The sequence below is a fragment of the Plectropomus leopardus genome, chromosome 2 (genome assembly GCF_026936395.1).
Source record: "Plectropomus leopardus strain MGB_pleo_1.0 chromosome 2, ASM2693639v1, whole genome shotgun sequence".
In the NCBI taxonomy this organism is placed as follows: Eukaryota; Metazoa; Chordata; class Actinopteri; order Perciformes; family Serranidae; genus Plectropomus; species Plectropomus leopardus.
In genome coordinates, this window is record NC_142177.1 from 4,437,008 (window position 1) to 4,455,410 (window position 18,403).

At 38.8% G+C, this 18,403-nt stretch overlaps 1 protein-coding gene across 3 annotated transcripts in view; it reads right to left on the minus strand.

Annotated features, from left to right (window-relative positions):
- The window catches only part of LOC121952252 (receptor-type tyrosine-protein phosphatase gamma), a 505,310-nt gene that overhangs the window by 94,858 nt on the left and 392,049 nt on the right, over positions 1-18,403 (minus strand). For all 3 annotated transcript variants that reach the window (XM_088083307.1, XM_088083299.1, XM_042498811.2), the window contains exons 7-8: positions 17,374-17,531; positions 181-373 (exon numbers count right to left, since the gene is read on the minus strand). In XM_088083307.1, coding sequence (XP_087939433.1) covers positions 181-373; positions 17,374-17,531 — 351 coding nt within the window. The remainder of the gene's footprint in view (positions 1-180; positions 374-17,373; positions 17,532-18,403) is intronic.

Genomic DNA, 18,403 nt, shown 5'->3' on the forward strand with positions numbered 1-18,403 from the left:
AAACTTTTTACATTAAACAATGTTTTCTCACTCTGTTTTGGCTTGTTGCATAGTGTACAGTTTGAGGAGGTAAGACTACAAATAGAAATAGAAAAACTTGATCAAAGTGTTGGGACACCCGATCCTTTAGGTTATTTATTGTAATAGGTAATAAGTCAAAGTAAGTCTCAGCAGTCCTACCTTTGGAAGCCTCCGTGCCGTATGGCCCGCTGCCGCTGTCAGTCAGGTCGGGGAGCCAGGCATCTTTGACTGCTGACTTGAAGACATGGCGGTTGTCCAAGCTCTGGATGGGCCTGAAGTTGCTGCGCAGATACTCCACTGACTTAACATGGTCCTGCTGCTCTGTGGTGAAGATGGAGTAGAAAGCCTCCAACTGGTGCCGGTGGGCAGAGCGAACGTGGCAGAGAAACAAAAAAGAAGAGAGAAGAGCAAACACAAGAGGAGTTAGTGCCAGGCAGAACTCACATCCTGTGGTGAGTTTGAGTTGGTGGTGATTTTTGCATCCATCATATAGCAGCAAGGAACTATTTAACTCACTCCACAAAACACACAATGTGAGAATGCAATGTAGATGATTAATTGAAATACAAGATGAGAAAAGATGAAATGTTAATGATCCCCCATGAGGAAACTGGGTCAGTGCTGCAGCAAAGCAAAGGCTTAAAAAACACTGAATTCAGAGGAGAATTTTTAAAACATATGACCAATAATCTCAACATATGAAGAACATCATCAGTAATGTGTCCATGCATCAGTGAAAAATATGAATAAATAATAAATACAGTGAAGAATATCACTGGGACACTTTTCAAATAGAATAAATAACACTCAGTTTGTTTCATGACATAAACAAAATAATAATTATCCAGCAGCAAAATTATGATTTGGTGGTTTATTTATTTTTTCTTAAGATAATGACTTGAGGATGGATATATCTGCAGGTTAAGTAAGGAGCAAAGCCAGGAGTTGATTAACTTAGCTTAGCATAAAACTGGAAACTGGTTGAAACAACTAGCTTGCACACTCAAAAGTTATTTGTAAACAAACAAAAATGTAAAAAATCCAGTTTGTGGTTTTAGGGGGAGTTAAGTAGCACAACTGTTTCTTAATGGCAAACTCCAGAAAGTCACTGATGGCTGCTTTGGTTTGCCAGGAAATAGCTTTTACCTTTATCTTTGTGTGTGGATTGAACACACAATTAGATACATGTTAGTAAGTGACCTTTAGAAGTGCTGGTAGGCATATTCTTTAATTCTTAACTGGCCCTGTTTTTTTCAACCCTCCAATATCCAATATCCTCCAGTATCCTTTTTCTGCTAAACTAAACTGGAATAAGCTAAACTAAGAAAATATAAGCTGAGCTAAAATAAGGGAAGCTAAGGTTACACATTTTTCTTTTAAATCAGCGTGTCCTGGGTCTTCCCCGGGGTCTCCTACCGGTGGGACTTGCCCTGAACACCTCACCAGGGAAGCGTCCGGGAGGCATCCTAATTAGATGCCCGAGCCACCTCATCTGGCTCTTCTCAACGCGGAGGAGCAGCGGCTCTACTCCGAGCTCCTCCCGGATGACCGAGCTTCTCACCCTATCTCTAAGGGAGAGCCCAGCCACCCTACGGAGGAAACTCATTTCGGCCGCTTGTACCCGCGATCTTGTTCTTTTGGTCACTACCCAAAGCTCTTGACCATAGGTGAGGGTAGGAACGAAGATCGACCAGTAAATCGAGAGCTTTGCCTTTCGGCTCAGCTCCCTCTTCACCACGACAGATCGGTGTGGCGTCCGCATTACCGCAGACGCCGCACCGATCCGCCTGTTGATCTCCCGCTCCATCCTTCCCTCAATCGTGAACAAGACAGGAAGCAGATTGTCTACATGTGCTTGCTTAGTTACAGAAAACACAACAGAGGTGGCAAAAAGTAAGACCGGTGATTTCTTTGTTTGGACCACAAGAGGAAGCAATGGCAATAAAAAGAAGAGAAATGTTACCCACAAGGAAGGATAGAATCTTACATACTACAGTTTGACTAGAAACATCCCTGATAAGACTCAATCTTACAGTGAATATGGGTGTTTGCTTGATCGTTCTGAAAAATGGCACTTTCTGCTCATCTCGACTAAAATGCAGCTACTAAATATTCAAACTAAAATGGGGTGATTTTCAATTTTGTCAATTTCAGGTGTTCAAAAAAACTGCAGTAGTGTGGACACGAGGTGTAAACAAAGCAACAGTTATACATTTTAAAAAGAAAACACATTAGTGTGGATGTAGCCTAAATGTTTAACTATTCTTTTAAAATAAAGTGCATCTGTCAAGTCTGAAATGTGATACATTATAAATCAGCTCATAAAGGCAGAAGGTAAAACAAATTTTAAAAAAAAGCAGGTTCATCAGGACACCCAAAGCCAATTCCTCTCCAATGACCGCAACCCCGAAACATCACAAGAATACAGTAAATCATTATGGGGAGCTCAGTACAAGTATAATTAAATGCATATGAATATAATAAAAGCACTGTTATACTGAAGTAATCATAAAACACAATAAAAAAAATACTAATCGGATGGACTTTTTATATAGTCATAATTTGGAAAATTCTAACAAGCGGCTTTTAAAACAAGTCACATCACTAGGCTTTAAACCGGACGATTAAATCACAGGAAAGAGAAAAAGTCACCTTCCTGATCCAGGCCTGAGGGAGAAGTGGCCCTGAGGGGTTTTGATCCAAAAGGTCTCTCACCAGAGGAGATGTTTGCATCTGTCAACTGCCAGCCCTCCACCCACCTCCCATCCCCAGACCTGTTACTTCAAAAACATGAACTTTCAGTGAGTGTGGGTCCTTGTGGCCTGCATCTCTGAAGTGCTGTCCCAGGGGATAATTGTGGTTTTGGAGTTCTGATTGCATATTCATGTCCTGCCAGTCTGTCTTTCAGGCTGTGTTTTTTGTGGCCGGCATAAAGCTACCGCTGACACACTCCAAACGGCACTACAAATAGTGTTGGAGTTGGCCAAGTCCTTGAGAGAGTTGGTGTTTTGATGAACACATTTAAATAAAGAGTTGTCACAAGTAATGTTATCTCATTATTTGCATAAACTGCATCTGAAAGAGCCCATCAGCAGTCCAGATCCAGTAAATTTAGTTGCCAAACTCATGCCAGACGAGTGATGAATCAGAAATACCCAAAGTACACTGGTGCGATTGTGGGGGGGGGGCAAACAGTGGCCAAAGCTACTTTAAGTGCTGCTAAAAGGGTTGATTCTCACCCAACCCCTGAAACCTGTTCAAATGTAGCAAGGAAGCATGGGCCAAAGCCGTCTTACAGTCCTGTCATACTTGGCTGGATTTGGCTGAATGTTTGGCCGGGTTTGGGAAACTAGGAAGTACCTCTGGAAGGCCAGACGTCAATCCAAGAAGAAGAAATCTGTATACCAAAGTTGCTATAATTGGTGAAACTTGCTATAGTAAGACACAGTAAAACAGTTCCCAAAACTGTTTTAATCTGAATTTAGCTGCCATGTTATCAAGCTGTGAACATTTTGTACTGCCTCGGGTTGATGTTGAAGTTGGCCTCTTCCCGCATGTTGCCATTTGTCAAACGCGTGCTGGGTGGCAAGACGTGCGACCAGACATGGATTTGCACTGTGTGACTGAAGTGTCATCTTTCTGTCTGTGCTGGCAGATGGATACTCTGTACAATGTGTTTGGAAGCAATGCACACAGACAAACAGCTTGTGTGCAAGGGAGTGTTGGAAAGGGGGAGGGGGGTGTGGAGAGGCAGATTTAGTTTCACCAAGGTAAATGTCTCAGTGGGGAGGGGATGGCAAATTCTTTCTGTGACACTCTCTGTGCTGTACAACAAACAGACTCTCTGTGACATAAAAGTACTTACTACATACTACAGTAAAAATGTGGTTAATAGCCTGGGATATTAATTGCTTAAACCACTGAACTCAATAGGCTTATATTTAGGATGGGCATCTATATGGGACTGGTTTTTAATTTCTTTCACACAAAACTGATGCTCAGCAAAGATGGGAAACACAACCAAATTGTTTATTAAACCTGTTTTTTGTGTCTCTCTTGTTTACTATGCAGGTATTACAGTCTCCTTTGGTGCTCATGGTTTCAGTAAAATTAACCGAGTGACTGAATTGTAGAGAATCTTACCACACTAACTATGTGTGTAGCGTCTTCATACTAATTAAAGTTTAAATATTTGTATGCACAATTTAAGCAGCTAACTAACGTTAGCTCCTGCAGGTAACCAAAGAACTTCTACAAAAATGAACTGCATGGTAAGCGGGCCTCTAACTGAGCCAGTTCATTTGTCACAATGTGTAGCTACATTGGGCTAGTAAAAAGGACTTGGCATTAAATTGGGGCTATGCTTATATTTGAAGTTTTATTGTAAACCTAAGCAAGATTGGGCATCTATTTTAGGCTTAGGCAGTTTTTACCTCCACATCTTTCTGAAATTTCACTGGCATACACATTATATGAAGTGAAATATGTGTTTGTGTGAGCTCTACCTATTTCCCTATTTGGCAAGTTTGTAACATCTGCAGGCTCTCTTAGCTTTTCAGTCCAATGAATAAATTATATAAACTCACGAAATGTCAATAAAGGTTATACTTTTAGACCCATTTTCCTTATTTAACAGAGAAATATAACTGTACATCTTCCTAATTTAAAGTTTCTCTCTTGTACCAAACTAAACCTAAATTTAGCTTAAAAGCCTTAAGTCACTGTAAGAAACAGTTTATTCAAACTTGACAGAAGCAGAATAAAACTGTCTTAGTCGTGCTAAGCATCCAGTTAGTTAGTCCACTGTCCTAATAATCACAAAGTCTGGTTTTGTCCAAATAAACCCTTAAAGGTCAAGTGTGTAGGATTTAGTGACATCTAGTGGTATGGTTGCAATATTGCAAGTAACTGAAACTTTCCTATGTGTCAAGCGTGTATGAGAGCTAAGGTGGCCCACACAAACTGTACATTAATTGTGTAACTTTTCATCAGATATCATGTAACATGTTATACTAGAATACACTGGAATATTATATTCCATTTCTGCCTAAATATTCCTGTAAATCCTACACACTCAACCTTTAATTTATCAAGTTAGATGTGAAAATGTGCTGTTTTCCCCCAGAAATCTTTCTCTGCCCTTGCTGACTGGCTGCTCTTGTAACGTTATCAAACTTTTATATAATGCTGCTTAAATCTGAAGGGATTGTGCAAAAGTTCACAATCCCACAATCATAATGTTTAAACAACGGAGTATGTGCAATATGTGTTATGTGCAATGTGTGTGCACTATTTTGTATGTACAATATGGACTATGTGTGGTTTATTGGTGTGATTTGGTACAGCTAGTGCTGTTTTGTTCATATGTATTGTGACTGTGAAGGAATTTATAGGCACAGCATCTTAATCCAAGACAAATTTCCCTACGGATACAATATACTATATCGTATTCATATCACATCTTATCATATTGTATCATATCGTACCGTATCGCAAAGCCAAAAGGGTAAAAAGAAAATGATTATCAAACCATCTAATCTAAACATGTTTGATAAAAACCTTTCATAAATTTAAACAGAAATGACACTTTTAATCCACTAATCATTTCCCTCAGCAGCCGCAGTGGTTTAGTGTCTTTGACGCCTTGTACTCATTCAGACACTGTCTGGAATTCTCTGGGGACCATGAATATCCCTACCAAATGGACAGTAGGTGTAGAGATATCTTGCTTTGTAAAAAAGCATGATGCCTGGATCAGCCAACAATCATACCCATTCTTAGGCCCCACCTTTTGCTAGGGAAAATAACAGCAGATGAGGAAGTCAGCCAGTTTTTTTTTTTTTTTTTCACGAGCAGAATGTGATTGCAGCAAATCCAAATCCCAAGCCCCCCAAGCTGCTGCAAAACAAATGTAAAACGCCCATAAAACATCAGCCTGCCAGCTTTGGTGACCAGCTTTAGGGGTGACTTTCTGAAATGATGAAAGTCAAATCTGGGCGTCAAAGCAAAGGATTAATAGAAAAAGCTCTAGTCTGATTCTACTGTTTACCGAGCCGTAGTAAACCCTCAGGGTTTAGGCTGGACAAAGACTCAGGATGGAGGTAACACTTCACGACTGCAAGAATAAACACACAGCCATGCACAGCTCCTTAGCCTATTTCCTTGTGTTAACGTTTCAGTGCTTTCTTTGTTGTTAACTGCAGATTTATCTTTGGGTTTTTCCAATTTCCCTTCTTCAGGTAGAAGTTTCCCATCATGCCTTTGTCACCCGGAAGAAGGTACAATAGCAACTAGATGAAAGGAGACATATAATCTTCTACCGTGGCAGGGTCGGACATACTTCAGTCAATAAATCGATTCTCCAGGTTTTTGTAAACTGAGACAAAGACAGTAGTCTTTCAGTGTATTTTGTACCATCTGAGTCTTCTCACATTTCACTTATCAAATATGCTTAAAGTTGCAATACAACATTATATTGATGAAAGTAGAAAGACTGACCTAGACAGTACTTTAGGGCCTAAAAAAACGAAACAATACGATGAAAGACACTAAAACATATCTGTAGAGCTGAGGTGAACTGCACAGCTAGATGATAGTTCCCTGAGTGTTCCTCATCACAGCGACAACTTTAACTTTACAGTCATTGTGGATCCAATGTTATCATAAATATACCAGTAATTAGTGCAGCTTTGTTTGGAAAAGTCAGACTGTAAGGGACTGTAAGTCATTTCTGTGCAGTGTCCTAAAAAAAGTTGTCCAAACCAACCTTCCCTCGAAGTGTGAAATCATCAGTGCCTCTAAATGTGTGTGAGTGAGATTAAGAGCATATTTTCTGAGAATGCTCATAACTGTATGGCTTTACTGTGCGCACTGAACTGTATTTGTCGACTTAATGCTGCAGATATCATTTGTGTGTGTGTGTGTGTGTGTGTGTGTGAATGATTACTATTTATGGCCTGCCTCCAATCTGCGTTTCTCCTCACACAGTGGACTGCAGTAGTATATGAAGCTGAGAGCCTTCAGCTCCTCCTCCACCTCTGGATCAAACGCAGACTCTACTGGCATACACACCACAACGCAGCCTCACACCAGGCCATGTTTTTATATCGACCTCTACATCACCCTCCAATCTGAGCTGAAATCACTAAACCATCAGAGCATAAAGCCTTGGTCACAGCAGAAATTAGCCGAGCAGATTCCTCTGACGGTATAGGCAGATTATAGGCAGCTTGTATTTGTTGCTTTGGGGAGCAACATAATCTATCACAGAAACGGGACACAGTGTTTTTCTCTGCATTGAGTTACCACTGCCTCAAGCTAAAGCTGCTTTTTACTGTTGAGGGCAATAAATACGGCTTGTTTTCATGTCTTCTAAAGCAAGAAATTAGTAACTATATTTGCATTTCTATAGATAAAAAAATCCTACAACAGGCCCACATACGTATGTTGATGTCTCTATGGCTTGGGGCAGACAAATTTGAAAGATTTACGAATCTGTGCTGTGGGCAGGGAATCACACATGCAGTGGAAATTGTTTAAAATCCTACAGACAAGGTAAGGTAAAAGCTTGAAAAAACTTTTGTCAAGACCTCTACGTGCCATGGTATCCACTAAGTGCTGATTTGTCGATATGTAGGGTCAAAGGATGTCTAGGCATGTAGGTAACAAAATGGAAAACAAGAATCACAGACAACTCTCTAAATCCAGCCCTGTCTTCAGGAGAAAATGTTGGCATTGTACATTTCTGCAAACTATGATTACATTACATATGCACATTTCACACATATAATATCAATGTTTCTAGAGTGATGCAGTATATGAGCAGACACCTCATTCCGAAGTTGTCGAATATCGCTGCTTTGTCAGTGATTTCTGCCTAAGACACTGACACCAAAAGCCACCATCTACACTGGTATGATACACTGCTGGGCAGTGTCAGTTTGTAACACTGCCATGCAGAACCTTTGGCATTGATATGATAAACAGCTGACAGTAATGCCGTGAAATAACTAGCGCAGGATTGCGCAGGCAGGAGGTGTTGTGGATGGGTCCAACAAACACCCCAACTTTCACCTGGGAAGTTGGTGTTCACTTCCCATCTCAGTGCAGGGCCAAACCTTTTTTTTCTGAACCTAACTACATGCTTCTGTTGCATTAACATTACCAAAAAGATGTGTTAGATTAAAATAAGTCCTTTGTCACCTAACTTCAGTTGGGTACATAAATTATTTTACACTAAGGTAAGTACGTTGGATAAGTTATCTTAGTACCTGAGTTAAAATAAGCCAACATTGACTTTTGGCTTCACAAAGGACACAAACAGCAGTCTCATAGATGAATGTCCATTGTTTATTTCATTCTTTAAACTATAATGCCTGACTTCCTCCTTTGCTTTCATCATGTTTACTTGGCCACTAAAAAGGTCCATTCTAAGATATCAGATATTCAAAAATGTAATGTTTTGAAATCTTGAACATCAGTTTTCTTGAGCTGCTTTCAGACACCTTAAACCAGTATTTAAACCTTTAAGACCTCGGCAAAAAGGGTTGATTTCTTTTGAAAACATGGCAAAAATGCAATGATCAACTTGACAAAAAATGTCCCACAGTTTGCTAGAAATTGGGAAAATAATACGACCTGAAAATTTGTTTTAAAAAGAGAGAGAGCTTCTATTAGAATATAATAAAAATGGAGAAAAATATCCAGAAAACTAAATTTATTATTATTATTATTAGTAGTAGTAGTAGTAGTAGCAGTAGTGGTATTAGTAGCAGTAGTAGTAGTATAGCTATTATCAACTTTTAATTTATTTATTTTACATTTTTTTGTTTTATACATTTTGCTCTTCTATTTTTGCTGAGTTTCGGGTAACTTTCTTGCAACTAGTAACTTGCAACTTCTTCACATATTTTTGAAAGATCAAGCCTATATGCTCAATTTTCAAAGGGTTCATCTAGATGTGTGCATGTATATAAATGCGCAAATAGTCACATCAGTTCTTACTGAGGAGGTATTTTAAATAAGAGTACTAAATCTTCTGAAGGAGAAAAAGAAACCCATATGGCTGCATCTTAGCTGCTTTCTGGAAATGCTGGCACACTTGCATACAATGCCAGATGGGAAATTATAAAAAATTCCCACATGTCCCACTTGGAATTGCTACTAGGAGGCTGATCTCGACAGTACTTCCCAGTTGGCAGCTCATATTTAGGGTGAATGTGATGTGAGACCAATGTGGCATAAGCCATCTTAGGTTGGTAACATCTGAGACACAGTTTTCCTCTCTCCCACACACACACACACACACACACGCGCGTCAAGCACACAAATACAAGTGTGGCAAGTCCACGTCTGTTTGAAAGGAAGGCATTTTGGGTGAGTTGTTGTGTAAGAGCCTGAGCATCGATCCACTCTAAAAGCAGGCCCAAAGCAACGGCTGTCACTCCCGCTGACCTACTTCAACTACCATCCAAAACAAAAGACGAGGAGAAAAAGGGGAGAGAAATAAAATACGAAGAAGCAGAGAGAGACAATAACTAGAGTCACCATCTGTGTTAATTCTCTTTCCAACCTCTTCCTTTTATCTTCCTCTATAGTGTTTTCTCTGGAGAGTTGCACAACAAAAAAAAAAAAAAAAAAAAAGAAGGGAAACAAAAGAACTTCAAAAGAGGCTTTTAAACATATTGAGAAAGACTGGCTAATGGTCAGGAATCATCAGCCAGAGAACAGGAAGGATGAATGATGCCCCCATCACTCGCTTCTTTTTTGACTCTTTGTTGAGTTTCACTGTTTCATATTCCGCTTGTCTTTGCATCATTTCCTATGTGCTTTTTATCCTTTGCTTTTATAAAAGTTAAGTGAAGTACACTGACAGAATTAACCAAAGCTGCGTTAAAATAACTATCAAATGGGATCACACAGTTGCCTCCGTATCACATAGAATTATTCATTATGGCTCAAATCTGAAGAGCCAAAATCAATCCTCTGAAACAAGAAGTGTAGTGCTTTCATAGACTATACAAAAATAATGGACTTGGTTTGTGGACTTTGTGGATTTTGAAGCCTTGAGTTTGGCCTTTTGGCCATTGCCATCTTAGATTTCTGGAGCCAGAATTGACCCTAGTTGGATGAGAATGTGGAGCTGTGGAGGAACAACGAGGGCATTTCTTTAACATATTTATAAAGCACTACATGGTTTAGCTCCGTCTTACCTGTCTGAATGCCTTTCTGAATATGTTCCAACCCGATGACTTAGGTCTTTAGGTGCTCGTCTGCTTAACATACCAAAGGTACATTACAAAGAAGAATGGTGAGGCAGCATTCTGTTTTGACGCACCTGTGGCCTGGAACACACTGCCAACACAAATAAGAGAGGCAACCTCTGTGGATAGTTTTAAGAAGCAGCCCAAGACCCATTTCTGTACTCTTGTTTTTTAACTAGTCCAGTCGTCTAATTCATTTAATCACATATTATGGTTTTACTTTATTAAACATGTGTTTTATGCTTTTAATGCACTTTTATAATTGTACTCTTCTTGTTTTAATATATCTTTTATATTTCTACATTTCATTCCTTTTATTTGTTTCTCACCTCTGACCTGTTCTGCAACTCACTGCCAGAGCTATGGCATACATGTGTGTTAGTTTATCTTATTTTATTTGTGCATATTTGTGTGTATGTATATGTGCGCTGTATTTGTGTGTTTGTATGAGTTTATATATCTATTTACATACATGTTTCTCATGAATTGTTAGGTTTTAAATCTTGCATGTAAAGCAATTTGAGCTGGATTTTAAGTCTGGAAGGTGCTATACAAATAAGCTTATTATTATTATAATTATTATTTGGCAGTGTTACAATATGTTGCTGGTCACAGCATGGCACCTGGCGGGGCAGTATAATGCACACATGCAGCATCAGTTGATAATGTGGCTCGACGGAACCTGTCGCAGCCATTTGAAACACCGCTGGACAGTGTCAGGTTGTAATGCTGCCAGAAACGACACAATATAAGGAGCTGGAGGGTCTCTTAAGGGTGGGCTGCAGGGGTGGTAGATGGGTCTATCAATCCCCGGATTCTCACTCGGGAGCCCGGTATTCGCATCCTGTAAGAATTTAAAGCCAAATCATGGTGTTTTTTTCTGAACTGAACCATGTGCTTTTGTTGCCTAATCCTAACCACCTGTGCCTTTGGAGCCAAATCATAACCATTTGTTAATGTCCCGGTATTGTCTGCCCTGTGGTTTTGTTGCCTAAAAATAACCATGTGCTTTTGTTCCCTAATCCAAACTATGTGCTTTTGTTGACATGTTGATGTAAGAGGATACCTATGTATGTTATATGTAGACGCTATAGTCCAGCTGCGTTATCAACTGATCCCATCCGTCTGTGTCTCATACTGCTGCACCAGGTGCTGTCCGGCTGACTAGCAGCGTACCATAGCACCTCAAAAAGTTCTGTCCAGCTGTGTTACAAAGTGGCACTGCCCAGAGATGTATCATACCACCATAAAAGGTGGCTTTTGCAGTGTCTGACGCCGAAATCACTGACAAAGTGGCAGAATGAGAACGGACTGGTTGTTTTGTTTGTCATTCTTTAAAGCTGGATTTGTCCTCAGATGTGTGACTACACGCTAGTGCTGTGGCAGCTATGGAGGAACTGTGATTGGTGAGCTTGGGCTTCAGGTGTTTTCTGTTGCTGTTGGAAACTGTCACATGTGTTGACAATATTAGGTAAAGTAACAAAAAATCAGCTACTTTCAGTAATACACATCTAATAAAGATATTTCCACTTGAAACACTCCGTTAGAAGCAGTGAGTTTGACTATAGGTACGACTGTAGTGCAGTTCAGGGGAGTTGCGGCATGCTGTCTCCCGCTTTGCCTTTCTTTTTGTTTTCCTTGTAATTCACCATTGCTAAATCAGAAAACCTGACTTTTACACCTGTTATGTCATGACTGGCTTCAACAGGGCATAACCCAACAAACCTCAGCTCTGTCATAATTCAGACTCTGCCTTCTTTGAAGGACCTGACCCACAGAGGTTAGTCCATTAGAACCTGAACCTGAAAGCTGAACCTGCACCTCCAGTGAGACCTTCTATCCACACAGACTGCATTCAGTGGCTTCTTATCAAGTCAAAAGTTTTATATAGCTTACTGGCAGGAACTTGTCCTCACATGGCCAAAATGTTTCTGAATGAAAGAGCCTTGATGATGAGTTCCAAAATCTTCAATGTAAACAGCTTTCTAAAGCTTGCCAAAATAGGCTACAGAGTCTGACCTTCTCTACTCTAAACAAACTCTGATCTGAATTTTATCACTTCAAATGAACACAAAAGGCCTGAGCTTGCCTTGATGGGTTTTTCAGTAACTCTTGTTGTATTTGCTGAATTCATCTATGCCAATTTAAATAAATAAATACTGCAAAGCAAAGATGTGGACTTGACTCATGTGACTTGGACTCAAGACACAAATTTGATGACTTTACATACAACTTGACACAATTAAAGATGTCTTGCAACTCAGCTTGGACTTTAGCACCAGTGATTCATGATTTCACTTGGACTTCAAGCTTTTGATTGGGAAATACTTGATACATTCCCCAAAGGTGAACGATTGGAAAGTATCTTGTTTATTCATTGAACTGTGCCACAAATCAATTATTTTCCCTTCATTTCCTGAATCAACCAACATTAATGCTTTTCATTCCCAGCAATTCAACGCCTAATGCCCACATCCACTTTGTTTCAACCAATCCAACAGCATCCAATCAGACTGCAGGAGAGAACCATGAAGATCTAATGTTACATAACAAGCCAGTTTGAAAAAATGATACCAAAGATACTTTCCAAAAAAGTAAATGCAGTATAGAAAGCATGCAGGATCAAAAGTGACAGATGGAGACGCAATAACTTTCAACAAACTTGTTTCAGCAAATAAATACAAAATTAAAAAAAGCATTAAGTTTTGTAAATTATAACATCATTACTCTGCTGTTAAAATGTCATTACATTTGGTGAGGAGTGCAATATGATTTGTTCAGGACTCAAAACTCAGAGTTTAGGACTTGATTGAAAAATTGCCTTGCTTGACTTTGGACTTTAATGCAAAACCTCGAGAGACTTGTGACATGCAAAGCAATGACCCACCTCGCCCCACCTCTGCTGTATAGTCCCACTGTGTGTCCCTAACAGTCCTGCGATGCTTTCTGGATTGCTGGTCTTGAATAAACCATTGTTAGGTGCAGAACTTTGTAAAAAACTTAAATTTTATATGAAAGAAAGAAAAAAAAGGAACTTTCGCTGAATAAATAACACAAAGTACGTGGCACGATAATATATCTGTTACCTAAATGACCCAGAGGCATCTGTTAGATATTAAAAGACCACTGCAGAAAGGATAAATACAAGTAAAAATCAAAATTAAAACCTCTTGGTTACATTGCTGAAAAAGAATGAATTAATTGCTTGAAAAGTTTGAAAGTGTCAAGTTCAGTTAGCTGCATTCTCTTTGCCTAATCGTCCTTGAGATGCGTATTATACTCGATATATATATCCAGACAGAAGTCTAAAAATGAGGAATGGAATTTTTGCGGGTCAGAGAAAACTTCTGTTTTCTCAAAGGAACAGTGTGAAGCAGAGGGTTTATACTTCGATGCTGTGTGGGCATAATATTGATGAAAGCAATTCTGTTATTGTTGCAAGAGTTCTGGCGCTTAGGCTGGGAGCAGACCTTGAGATCATTAAAACCTACAAAGTCTAGACACCCCAAACGTAACAACTCTTTCCATTGATAAACACAAATGTTTTTAGTCTTGGCAGCCATAAAGGAGTGCCGAACAACTGAGGACAACAGGCTGGATGAGAGGTAGACTATGACTGGAACATCATTGTAAATAACCCCAAAACCAACTTGGTCTCACAGAAATGCGTGAAATGACCATTACCCCTTAACACCATATTACGTGGTGGAGGCAAATAATTTCTTCAAATTAGGTGCTGACACCATGGAAACAATTCCAATGGAGAGTCTATTTGGGATCCTTTATTGAAGTGGACACCTTGAATTTCCTGGATCAAAAACGTCATGCAAATAGCTGTGGTTAATGTTACAACCTCATATGTACAACCCCGATTCCAAAAAAAGTTCGGACACTGTGGGAAACGTAAATAAAAACAGCATACAATCATTTTCGGATCTTTTTTGACATAAATTTAATTGAATACAGTTCAAGACAAGATATTTAATGTAAAATAAGACACAGCTTGCTCACTCACAATGTCCTGGCTAGAATAAACAGGGACATCCCTAAAAAAAAGACATTGCCTGGACGGCGGCATATGTTACTCAAAACCTGTATGTACCCTTTTTAGCATTCATGGATCCCTTCAGAGATGTGCAAGTTAGAAATGATACTATAGACACTTACACCCCCCCCATGCCATCATGGAAGCTGGCTTTTGATCTTAGTAACAATGTGGATGCTCCTTTCCCTCTTTAGCTGAGAGGAAATGATGTCCATGATTTCCAAAAACTATTAAAACATAAAGTCAATCAGTTTGAACATTTTGTCTTTGTATTGTTTTAAACTGAATATTGGAATGTATGTTCAGGCATTTATTTAGGGTACTATTCAACATTGAAAACACAAACATGAAATTGAAAGATTAATTAATACTGAATTAATTCACTTAATTCACACCAAACTAAATGTTTGGTTTGTGTATGTGTGTGTGGGAGTCGGTCAGTTTTTGCTATGCTTTTATTTACCGTGTTTACCGGTTGTTAGAGGTTAAAGAACACCCCCCTCCCTCTGTGTCTCCTCATCTATGCAGCTTTCTTCATAATTCTTCCTCAATCTCATCAGTCCTTTTTAACATCCCCTCACTGCCTGCTTTACATTGACCTGCTCCTCTCACTTCAAGGCGGAGAAAGTCCATCCACATTTGGCTCCCTCCACTGCTGCTCTTAAGTAAACTAATTTGGTCTTATTAGGGGACAAGCCTGCCAAGTGTACTTTTGACTGGAAGATGAGGGCTTAAGATGAGGGCTTTTCCCCACATTTTCACTGCAATTAGTGTATTCACATGTGGAGCTCAGTTTATTTGTGTAATGCTTTCATGAGAAATCCAACTTGGGAGAACTTGATACAGAAAAATGTGTGCTATTGACCACTGGTTAACTGTTGTGACAGTTCTGAGCGATTACTTGACTAAAATGGAGGAAGCTATTATTTTTGCATTTAAAAACTTAATGGATATTTACAGAAGAGAAGCAGTTGAATTAAACATGATGTTAAATAGATGCAGTGATGGACAGCTTTGTCAACAGTGATTTAACCATGGGGGAGAAAAAAAGCCTGGAGTCAGCAGGCAGTGTGTGTGTGTACAGACCTGCCAATGAAGCCGGATCATCACATGAAAAACAAACAGGAACAGTTCCCTTATCTATTTAGACTGTAATAAACTGACAGACGAGTGAAGGGAATAGATGCAAATGAGTTTACACTTGTCCAGTGTGTATATGAATGTATGCAGGTCAGAATTCTTATATTTAAGAAAAAAACAACAAAAAAACCCTATGATACACGAATGTGGTTATGGTGCACAATCAGCAGATCCCCCAACATATAAATGTATAATATAATATAATATAATATAATATAATATAATGTAATATAATGTAATATAATGTAATATAATGTAATATAATATAATATAATATAATATAATATAATACAATATAATACAATATAATATAATATAATATAATATAATATATGAGGTTCAGCTTCATGAGATACATGCCATTCTAACTTTCAAAACAGCCTTATTCAGTCTAAAAGTTTATTTCTTGCATAGGCGATGAAATCCCCTACACAGGAGATAATATCTACTAGGTAGGATAGGATAGGAAACTAGGTAGAAAAAATGTGAATAGAAAATGTGAGTAGAAAAAAATGTGAAATTTCTTAAAATTCTTAAAAAAAAAGGTTATGTATTCCTTCTTTATACAAACAACAAAACAAAATGGATACTTTTTTTTTACAAACACAGTAATTGCTGTGAAATTGCTGAAGGATCTGGTAGAGATGCTGCTTAACATACTGGGAGGTTTTGAATTTCATCTTAATATATTGCATGTTTTTTTACAGCCCCCATTTGGGCACTATAACAAAATCAAGAAGTGCATCTCATATAATTTAATACAACAGAAAATCCACAGCTTATTGTCTGGGGAGAAACTTGTGTCAGATGAACACAACCAGATGAATAGTGTTTTGAAAATCCAACTTCCTCTCCAAAATATAAAGTGATTTTTTTTTTTTTTACTTTTGCCAAAAATGGCCAAGTTTATCTCCTACAAAGAAGAAAACATCCCACACATAGAAGATATGATCTCCTACCTAAGAGATAACATATAATACATAGGAAATTTTATCTCGTACATGGAGATAACATCCTGCACATAGGAGATATTATCTCCTACGTAGGAGATAATATTTTGCCAACACTGCCTAAAAAGAGAGAAAACTATTTACCTTGCTCAGGCCCAAGTAGTTCAGACTTAAAGATACAGATGCTTTTGCTTGATCAAAGTCTGTCTCAGGCTATGATGGTTGCTGCAACCTTGACCTTTTTCAAACTTAAGCTTTGCTCAATAACCTTTGAGCAAATTCAGATATTCTGCAGAAACTACAAAAAAACTGCAAAGTCCAGATATCATTTCAGAAACATGTGAGTTACAGTCCATGGTGGCAAAAAACACTTCAACATGACGGGGAGTAGGAAACTCATCTCAAAAACCCTCATGCATTCATTGTGTGAGTTTGAACTGGTGAGACATAACCTGTGTCCAGAAAAGTTCAATTCTCTCCAGAAGCAGCCACCTTTTGCTGTCACCAGTCATTTTAGCTCACTCTTACTAGATCATGATTTTATTGTCTAATTATCTCAAGGTAAACTGTGTTTTTGACATGATGACTTTAGTATCTCATCTTCCAGATTATGTTTCTGGGACACCAAAAAATTTGTTGCACTGGCAGGAGCCACTTCTCCTTATCAATGAAATACAGAAACCTGTTATCCTGAAATGATAACACGTTTAAGCTCCGATCACAAGATTACAAACTGTTATATCAGGATGATACACTAAAATCTCAAAATTGTGAAAATGGTTCTATATTTCAGGTAATTAAATGATTTAGTTATGATCTTGAGATAGCAGGCCTAAATATGGCTGCACTGAGGCTCCGCACTTTTAAACCAAAACAACACCGTAAATGTAACCTTGATCACTAACTTCAAACGAGTGCTAATCATCAGCTGTTGTTTGTGTGATGTTTTTCTCACCTGTTTGTAGGAGACATAGATGGGTCTGCTGAAGATGATCCACTCCACCACCTTACTGCAGGGCGGAGTCGTCAGAGAGCCGGTGTAGCGATAGTAACTTCCCAACGCGGATGGCAGCAGGTCCTTCAAAATGAACGGCTCCAGGACTGTCTCTTTTTCTGTATGAGAGAGGTCAGGACAAATTGTTTGGATCAATACAACATGATCTACACAACACCCTTTGTTTACTGCAAAATACTGTGACCAGGTTTTCTGGGGCTGATCCAAGCGCTGCTATTTCACAGCCTTTAGGTTTATGCGATCGATTTCATTTGCATTGTGCCTGCCTTGTTCAATGCCCCCCTATTGACGGACATAATTGCGCTGAACACCTATAATTATACCTCTCTTGGTGTTGGATGGCATACACAACACAATCAACGCCCTAACGTCACATCTCCAAGCCCAAATGTTGACACAGTGAAATTATTCACTGACTAAAAATGTGCCCCAAACAAAAATCCTGACTAATATGAAGCACACTGAAGTCTGTGAAGAGGAAGGAAATGAGGTTGTTCGTGAAATGATAAAAGATGCTTCGAGCAAAGAAGCCTGTTTCCTTTTTATATTACGCTTTCAGTGTGAGTGTAATCATCCAAAGTCCCCGGAAATGGGCATTTCAAACAAAACAATTACAGTAATCCGTAAACACTTTTAAAGTATAACTTCTGTCAATTTCTTTTCTTTCAGTGGCTGGCCTTGAGCTTCCACTGACCTCAGAATAGATGTAAATTTTACCTCTACAGCGGATGTAACAAAAACAAAAAAAGGGCTCATAGCTGTAAACCACTGGCCACAAGTTACAATATACTGTCCAAATTCATATGTAGTTAAGACTTTAAAGCAGTTTAACAAAAGGTATTATGTGTATTTTTGTCTGTTTTGAAATCCTCACTTCCTTTCCAAAATATAAAGCCAATAGTTTGTTTTTTTCTACAATAAATGTCAAAAGATAACTTAAAACTTCTTAGCATCCCTTACATAGGAGATG